Source organism: Pteropus vampyrus, unplaced genomic scaffold (genome assembly GCF_000151845.1).
Source record: "Pteropus vampyrus isolate Shadow unplaced genomic scaffold, Pvam_2.0 Scaffold181, whole genome shotgun sequence".
Lineage (NCBI taxonomy): Eukaryota > Metazoa > Chordata > Mammalia > Chiroptera > Pteropodidae > Pteropus > Pteropus vampyrus.
Window position 1 is genome coordinate 3,273,448 of NW_011888962.1, and position 9,796 is coordinate 3,283,243.

Consider the following 9,796-nt stretch of genomic DNA (forward strand, 5'->3'; position numbering starts at 1 on the left):
ATTTACTAGATTTTAATTATAAGTATAAAATAATAGACAGCTGTTATAATAAGCCTAAAAATACAGAGGTGGAAAAGAAAACAAGTTAGAAATCTCCTACTTTAATTGCAATCCTGAGGTAACCAATATTAACAGTTTGGTGTGTATCTTTCTATATCTTCCTTGGTGTGCCTATGAACATATGTAAACATATTTACATATATATTAAGTGGTTGCTAGTTTTATAAAAATGTAATTTTTATATATAAAAATTATTTTATATATAAACTTATTTTATATATTTTATGTATATAGAATGTAAATATAATTATATATAAATATAATTTTTCTGTATAATTTATTTTATATATAAAAGTAAAAATACGTAATTTGTATTTTTTTATTTAACAGTAAATTGGAGACATCTCTCCAGACAAATATATACAGTTTTACATCAGATTTTTTAATCTAGAGTATGAATTTACTACCATTTATCCAACTGCTCCTCAAATGATGTACATTCTGGTGATTTTCAGGTTTTTGCTACCAAATATAATACTGCACTAAACACACTTGTGATTGCAGCCTGTTTTAATTTTATCATCATGGATATCTGAGACTTGAAATATAACATTTCTAATGCCACTTCCTTTCCTCCCATTCTCCCTGTCATTTGGAGAATGGAACTGAAGGGAGACTGAAGATGAGCTGTGAAAGCCAATACGGCACATGGCTAGCAACCTCCTGCTACGATATTTACATCCTATTCCATTGAGGTGGCACTCTCTGCTCACATGACCCAAATGCAGTTCGCGCTCCACCAAGAACACAGCTGAATCCTAACTGCATTGGCAGCTCTGCACATGCTCTGTCTGGCCCTGTGAATCCTCACTCACCCATTGAGATTTCTGTTGATTTAAAGCAACATTCCAGCTGCTGAAGCTCTGTGACCTCTAGAGTTTTCATGGCCCAGATTTAAGGCAGGCGACCCTCAAGAATACTGTTTTTCAGGATCTGAGTTTTTTTGTATATTTGGTCGGGAGTGGAGGGTATGTAATACTTCACACAAATATAGCTGACGAATGAGGCTGTGAGAAGTAACTCTTTTCCTGGCGGGTATTGTAGGAAAAACATTTACCTATTTCTATCATTTGCCTCGACAACAAGCTGCAGCTCTAATGCACATTTAATTCCCAAACAGAGGTCTTGGCAAGTGATGCTGTATCTGACTGTTGTGTTGACTGTAACGTGTGAGATGCTGTTTTCTCCTCTCTAGAGACCTGGATGCTTTTTGCCATTCTGATGGTAAATGATGCGACAGGCAACCATGGATTTCAGCACTCCATCTGTGTTTGATCAGCAAAAAGGTAAAACTGCTGCTTTAACATATCCTTTGGCTTTTTTGCATCTTTATTCCAACAGTAGTGATTTGCAGTTGTAAGGGGAGAGGAAGGGTGTGTGTGTGTGTGTGTGTGTGTGTGTGTGTGTGTGTGTGTGTTGTGGAAAGAGGATTTCACATAGAAAACAAACCTGTTCTAAATAAGCTTGTGATCTGTTTGTCTTGTTAAAGTGCTCTTGCCTACAAATTTTAAAAAATTAGGTTTCAAGCATACCAGCTATTTCAGATAGTATCATCTTCATTCTCATTTGTTTTGTTTTCAAATCTCTGAAAATATATTAGAGTAAGTAAAATAAAAAGAAACAAATTATGTATCTCTTTTCAATCTGTTAACCCAATATTTTATTACTAGTTTCATAACATCTCTTGATTTCTTTCACAAATAGATGTTGCCCAGATTTGCACTGTAGTTGATCTATTATCTCATCTGAGGTTGTGTAATGACTTATCACTATTTATTATTTGCAATGACAGCATACATCTTTCTCATAATTTTCAGAGTAGAGGTAATTTTCCGTATGAAAGGATTGTTGTGAAATTGACTCATAAAAACGTATTCAGCCATGAAGTCTATGTGTGTACATTCTGCATATGAAGAGTGTATATATACATATACACAATACCTATGTGTAATTATGCATTTTTTCCACATATGTACAGGAAATTCTCATTCTGTAAGTGTAATAAATATTTTTAGCATATATTTTTAAATATCTGATATCTAAACCACTTTCTGCAATCTCTGAATATTCTTCAGTATATTCTAAGAATATTTCAAGGTCCTTTGGTCATTTGCTTGTTTTGGCTAAAACATAAAAATGGTGGTTTATGAAAGCCTCATTAAGAAAATTCACTGCTTCTTTCTTTTTTCCTTTTCTTACTCTAGATCATAGCATGTTTACTTCCCTTTAAGCTATGTCTAGTTTCATGAGTGAATTATTTTAGCTCAGTATTTTCTCAATTAATAGATTTTTATTTAGATTTTTGAGTAACCATATGTATGTGTATATTACATATGGTTTGATCTCCAGGTCTTAACTCATTTTGAATAGTGCGTGTGTGTACCTTCAGAATGTGCTGGTTCACACTGCGTTTGGGTACGGACACCGTAGAGAATGTGATTGTTACAGCTATGCCCACCATTATCCTCTCCCTTTTGTACATTTTGTATCACTGATGGCAATCCGCGAAAGTGAAAATATGCTTGGATCCAAAGGCCTCATAGCAGCTTAAAAAATGATGTTGTTGAGCTATGCAATCCAAAGAGGAACACAATTGGTTTATTTTATGAGTAATTTGAATGAGCTAGAACTGACTGCAGAGAACTAGCCCTTCATAATGAATTAAGCGATTCTGTGTGTAACTCCTAACAAGACTGAGCCCAAACATAGTTAAAAAGTTAATATACAATATTTATTTTCTTAGAGTATCTCTCAAGTGAGCAATTCACAGCAATTCTTCCACTCTAGGTTCTCTCCCAAGTAAGTTAACCCTTTGCCTGCCATCTCTGCCTCTATTTCTCAATCTTTTCTTTCAAAAAGTGGTGGCAATAGCATGAGCCATATAAGTTGGAATGGCAGATGAACTAACTCTTAGCTGTGTGACCTTTGGCAATTTACCTAACCTCTCTGAGCTCTAATTTCTTCAGCAATAAAATGAAAGAAATGATGCTTATCCAGCAGGGTTGTTGTGAGAATCTAAAATAATATTAAAAAGCACCTGTCGCAGTGCCTGATGTGCAATGTACTTTCAAATTGTGGCTGCTTATGTTATTATTATTGCCGTGATAAATATTACCACCCTGGACCATGAGTTCCTGAAGTACAAAAGACTATTCACCTCTCTATCTCCAGCTTGAATTTAGTTGTCCTCAGGACAAATGAGGGCTTAGTTAATGCCAGTTAACTAGATTATATTAATATTTTTTGAATTCCAGGGTACCATTTAGAGCAACCCCTAGAATAATTATTAACTAAATGATATCTGAATAGCTCTATTATCTCATTAATCCTTCCATCTTCTTAAAAGTATGAAAGACCATGATAGGTTTAGACCATTATACAGATTTAAAATACCATATTGTTGGTCAAACCATGACGAAGTGGTTTTCTTTTGAAAAGTTGAGTGTGGGGCTTTTTTTAGTGTGAATTCTGAATATCTGGGGAATCGAAACTCTAGTATCCACTGCTCTTCATGTAGACATTGACTAAAGACATTACATCTGGAAAGACATTAAAAGTCATGTAATCCACTGATTCTTAAACTTGGCCACACATCAGAATCACCTGGACAGTTTCTGAAAACGCTGATGCCTGAATCTCACTCTCGAGATTTCCATTTAATTGGTGTAGGTAATGGGCTGACAAAAACTCCTCAGGAAGTTCTAATGCACAGCAAAGATTGAGAACCACTCATCCAATCCACCCCACTAACATCTCACATAGGAAAAGTAAAGCACGGAAAGGTTAGAAGGTGGGCCTTTTTTAAATAATAATAACACAGCTAATTAGTAAGGGATGGGGGCTGAGACTCAGGAGTTCTCTATCTAGACAATAGAACTACAGGGTGCTTCCTTTTATGGGTGATTTCTGGCTCTAACAGCTGCTCTGGGATGGGCATAGGATTCAGGCAGATTTGGCTCATGGTTGCCCAGAGAATGGTTAGCGTTGTGCACTTGAAAAATATGATACATAATGACCTTCAGGGCTCGGACAAGGTGGATCTGCTAAGCCTAAATTCCTCTGCAAATCCAGTTGCATTTTTCTATATTTCTGTTTAGTAGCGGTAACGAGACATCTCTATGCCAGGGGCTTGGGAATAGATGGCCATTTGCTCAAGTCCTTCCTGTCTGTCCTCTTCCCAGTTGCATGAACTTGGACAAACTGATTGATCTCCTCATTTGTAAAATGTGGATAATATTATATAGTCACAGTGTTGCTGGGAGGCTTAAAGATTAGGTTTTCTGACTGGCCAAGGGGATTAGGGCCCCATCTCTGACTTACTTTGCAAAATTGTGAGAGATTTCCACTCCTGCATGGTGCTTTTTGCTTTCACCATAGCAACATCTCTTCTGGTCCCACGTGCTCTTCCTGGCTTTCTTCCCTCTCAAAGCCCACACACAGGAAAGGACCTGTAGTAAAACTGTTTACTACAGAACTCCGAGGTTCCTCCTGAAGCTGAGATATTATGTAACTGGAGATATTTGCACTTTAAGCTTTGTCTCCAATTGTGGAAGGACAAGCTTTGCTGTGCCTGAGAAGGAACCCCAGGCCTCAGAGAGAAAATGGGAGTGAGAAGTGTGATCCAAAGGGCTTCATTCACCCCTGGCCTGGCCCAGGTTCCGTGAGAAATGTGCTTGCTGGACAGTGTATTTGCAGGTACCTGTGGCTCACTCTCACAGATTTTTCTCTGGCAGAGTTGTTGAGGGAATAAGAGGAAGGGCTCAGCCCTCCAACCCAGATTAATGCAGAGCATTGCTGTCCTAGATGCCGTAACAAATTACCACAAGCTGGGTGGCTTAAAACAACAGACATGTATTATCTCATAGGTCTGGAGGCCAGAAGTATGAAATCAAGATGTCAGCAGTGGGTGCACTGCTTCTGCAGGCTCTGGGGAAGAAGCCTTCCTTGCCTCTTCCAGCTTCTGGCTGTTTGTGGCCTCATCACCCCAGTCTTGTCTCTGTCTTCACATGGCCTTCTCTGTGTGCCTCTCTCTTCTGTCTCTCAAAACTCTCTCTGCTCTCTCTTAGAATGATATGTGATTACATTTAGGGCCCACCCAAATAATCCAGGATAAACTACTATTCTCAAGATCCTTAACCTAATCACATCTTTTGACATATAAGGTGATATTCACTCTTTTGCTATATAAAGTAACATTCACAGGTTCTGGGGATTAGGGCATGGATATATCTTCAGGGCCACTGTTTAGCCCACTACATGGCATGAAAAGAGGTCAAATCTCAAGTCCCTTCTCAGAAAATATGTAGCCTTATGACTTGGTTTTGGTAAAAATCCATTTTCATTAAAGCTGGAAGGAAATTTGGCATTTGGGACCTGGAGTGGAAATGACATCTATTTAGTGCAGACTCTGTGCAGGCACTTTGCATAGATTACATCATGGTAAGACCTAATGTTTATTAAGCACTAAGCAGAGCCAAGCTTTGTGCCAGGGACTGTACATAGACTAACTCATTTAATCCTCACATCAGCCCCACTATTATTCCTCCCTTTGACCAATAAGGAAATTCAAAAAGTTTGTGACTACCCAAGGTTACTGCAAGACTAAATGGCAAACCTGAGATTCAAGCCTAAACCTGCTTGACTTCAAAACCTGTATTCTCCCTACTACAGTACTCTTTCTTGATCAACCATAAATTTTAGTGAAGAAATAAGACATCAATAAAAATTCAAATTAATGAAGGATATATTTTCATTAGTAGGCTGTTACCCCATTGTGTTGTGGACTTAGCAGGGTTGATGTGTTGGTTTTAATTTCCAACTTTTCATCTAAAATGGGAATGCTAACCAAGTAGAACTTAAAGTACACAGATTTGTACTTTGCTGGAAAAGCAAAATTCTGGTGTGCCAACCAGACACCTCCAAAGGAAAAATAAGCAGATTTTGAAAGGGGTTTGGGAAGAGAGCAGAGAAAAGGCAAGAAAATGAAAAAGGAAAGAGGAGATGATTTGGGCTCAGTGAATTATTTTAGGTTCACAGACCTTCCTGGGAATAAAACCCAGGAACACTGAGGAGAATTCTGTGATTGATTTTCAGATCAATGGTCCAGATAGAGGAAGATTAGCTGACAAATGACCAGTCCACAAGTTTAGAAGCAGATTATCTGTTGCTTGAGGGAAAATGCTCAGCCTTCTCCCTCTCTTGGTCAAGAATGAGTAGCAGAAGGGAAAAGAGAGATGGGAGAAGAAGTCTTTTTCCACTGTTCTTGCCTACTCCAGGCTAAGCCTAGGCAAACATGTTGCTGGATGCCAACCCCTCCCCTTTTTCTGCCTCCTTTGTTCTCTCTTTCCAGCACACAGGAATCTCCCTCCAATCAATCAACTCCTGGGAAAAGCTGTGACAGACTAGTCCAGTCCTGGCCCCTCTGGCAGGCCTAGCTAGAGTTAAGCCCCAGACTGATCTTATCCAGTCTTGCCAAAGTATGCATCTTAAGAAGGAGGATCTAGGTGTGGTATCCAGAGGAAATAAGGGCCAGATCTCCAGAATTAACCCAGAATTTTACCCTGATGTCCCACAATGTAGCCAGATCAACTTCAGAAGGCAAACCCTTAACTCAGCCTCTTGTCCAAAAGTCAGCTGGATAACCACACTGAGTTTTTCCTATCATCTCTGTTCATAAACTCCACATTTGTTTAACAATTATTAAGCAACTATGTTGGATAATTGATATCTATGGATTTTCTCTTTGATGCAATCTTTTTTGGATGCCAAGGTATTTTTAAATAAAAGCCACTAAATTTGCAGCTGTTTATATTACCAAGCAAGTATGAAACAAACATCTCACTCATCCCCAAATATGGGACAAAGTGAGAAAGTAAGAGTCTGGATGCACTAAGGTCCAAGGCTGGGTATGATGAGCTAGACACCGTCTTGAAGAAAGACCTCGCCAACCAGGAGTAACACGTTTAGCACACTTGTAACTCTCAAGAAGCCTGTCAATCATTCAATCTAAAATGTTTGCTGATTCTGAGAATTTACTCGTATCATAAATAAGCTATATCTCAGATTTTCTGATTTACCTCTTAAAATCATGGTGGTTTTACCCTAATATTAACTTCAAACTTGTAAATAGGCTTGTGTGCTTAGTAAGGGACCTCAGTTTTCTTTTGTAAAACTTGAACATAGCACTTGCACCAGGATGAGGCTAATCTTATTTTATTGTGTATACTGGAGGAGGAAGCAAAGGAAAGATGTTTCAGTCTACGAGAGAAATATCTCCATTTCTAAATGTGTCTTCAGAATTTTAAAATATACATACATAATATTTAATAGTACTCTAATTATTTTTTAACTTTTTATTTGAAAAGTACTTAAAACTTAAAGAAATGTAAGAAGTGTATAAAAAAATACTTGTATATCTTTTACCTAGATTCACCTAGCATTAACATTTTACCCCATATTTGCTTTGTTTGTTCTTTCTTTTTTTTTCTGTGTACTTCTCTTTTTTCTGCTCCTGTGTGTGTGTGTGTGTGTGTGTGTGTGTGTGTGTGTGTGTGTGTACTTTAATCTGTCTGCATTCCAATTTTGTCTATTGACCCAATAAATGTCTTTTATAGCATTTTTCCCCCAGTATAGAATCTAGTCTAGGATTAGGTATTATATTTCATCATCATGTCTCCTTTAACTCTAGGACATTTCCACACTTTCTTTGTCTTTTATGACACTGACACTTTTGAAAATTATACTCTTTTTTTTTAATACTGAGTTCCTCCTTTCAAGTTTATCTAATGCTTCCTCATGATTAGATTTAGATTATACATTCCCAGCCAGGATACCACACAGGTGGTGCATCCATCTCAGGTTAGTATAGTATTGTTTAAATCCTTTTAAATGGTAATGTGAGGTTAACACTATTAGATATTGACCAGTTCTTACAGAGTTTTTAAAATACTGTAAAATTAATACCACCTTCTTCAAAATATTCAAACGATACTAAAATGATTTCAGTATAGAAAGCGTTATGTATTCTCTTAACTAGCAAAAGGCTCTATTCCTCAGAGCCTCTTAGCCCCACTCAGCCTGTGCCTAGCCTCTCAGCTGCCAAGATGGACCCACAGCAACTCACCTTCCACACCAGGGCTGCGGAGTAGCTTCCTAAAAGAAATAGAGTGTTCAAGCCAAGAATATTAACCAGCATCAATAATCAGAAGAGCAATAAGTCTGGTTTATTAAGCAGCCTAGGTGCCAGACACTGTGCTAAACTCTTCATTTCCATTATCTCACTTGATCCTCAATGCAACCTATGAGATACATTTGATTTCCACTTCGTCTGAGCTTATACGACTTGCCCAAGGCTATACAGGTCAAGGAGCAAAGCTGCCATTTTAACTCTTGCTTCTGACCCCTGAGCACTGCTCACATTCCCCTTTGCCACCAACTTATACTTTCTGGATTCTGATAGCCCACCCCAATAACCCCATCGTGCCCCCTGGCATGAGAAGGAAAAGAAAAGCAATGGTGGCTATATTTACTCAGGCTGGGCCAGCTCCCCTGGGCTGTGCTTTCATTCACAATGAGCTCTGGCCAGAGGGCTCAGCTCAGTGACAATTGACCTCTGCTAGGGTAGGGGCAGATCCAATCTCCATGGTAGCCATTCTCTGGAGGGGAAAACGGCATCAGGATCTGAGGAGGAGGAGGGAGAGGTTAAAAGGGTAGGATTACACTGGAAAGTGACCTGTGGAATTGATGTGACGAGAGCTGGAGATTTGCAAAGCCAGGACTTGGGTTCCATCACAGAAACTTCTGAAGGCAGATGCTTTATCATTTTCCTGTTCTGTCCATTTGTTCCGTGCAGCAACAGATTGATGTTTTTCCAAGAGACAGTGCAAAGAGCCCCAACCCTGTAAACATAAACAGCAGCTGATAAAAAAGGAAAAGAATTAGTTTAACTTTGACATTCTATGCTTTGATCATGGGTAAACTTGAAATAATTTATTTGCTCTCTAACTCACCACAATAAATCAGAACACAGTCTGGTGTTTTAAAAAAAAAATTTATTTTTAAGAACCTTGAGAGGGACACCTGAAATTCATCCGAATGGACACTTATCTTTCTGGTTACTTAGTGCTATTCAAAAATAGTATCCTAGAGTTTTGGCCACAACCTGGCTGACTCAGCATGGGCCCCTGAACAGAGACAGAAGTCAAAATGGGCTTGTATGAGTCTGGTTTCAGGTGTCACATCAGAAACCAATTTAAGGACCGATCCTGGAGGTGTTTTGCCTTAGAACAGTACTACTGGCAGAATTGGAAGAAACCTCAGTGAATGTGTAATCCAACTCTCTCACTTTTTATATGTGAAAACTGTAACACAGAGGGATCAGTGGTAGTATGGTGTAGTGAACTGTTAATGGCCACTGGAGCCAAACGGCACAGTTGAAGTCCCAGTGCTGCCACTTATGTGTGACCCAGCTGTTAAACACCTGTATATCTCACTTTCCCAGCTTATAAAATAAGATGCTGCCACTACAAAGGATTGTTTGTAAAGACTGAATTAATGAATACATGCAAAGCACCTGCAACCATGCGGAGCCCAGAGTAATCACTTAGCAAGTGCTAGTGATACTTATAAATGACTTACCTGAGGTCATATGGATGACCAGTCTTTCCAGGTCAAGAAGATCATCCACCCCTCAAGCTGTCTCCCTCTTTGTAATGAATTCACAGCCTAGTACCCCCCC

The 9,796-nt window shown here is 38.7% G+C and overlaps 1 protein-coding gene across 1 annotated transcript in view; it reads left to right on the top strand.

Moving 5' to 3' along the window:
• The first annotated feature begins 840 nt into the window (after positions 1-840).
• The window catches only part of ANKRD55 (ankyrin repeat domain 55), a 90,808-nt gene continuing 81,852 nt past the window's right edge, over positions 841-9,796 (top strand). Inside the window, exons 1-2 of the mRNA XM_011371049.1 lie at positions 841-959; positions 1,256-1,346. Coding sequence (XP_011369351.1) covers positions 1,289-1,346 — 58 coding nt within the window. The 5' untranslated portion in view covers positions 841-959; positions 1,256-1,288. The remainder of the gene's footprint in view (positions 960-1,255; positions 1,347-9,796) is intronic.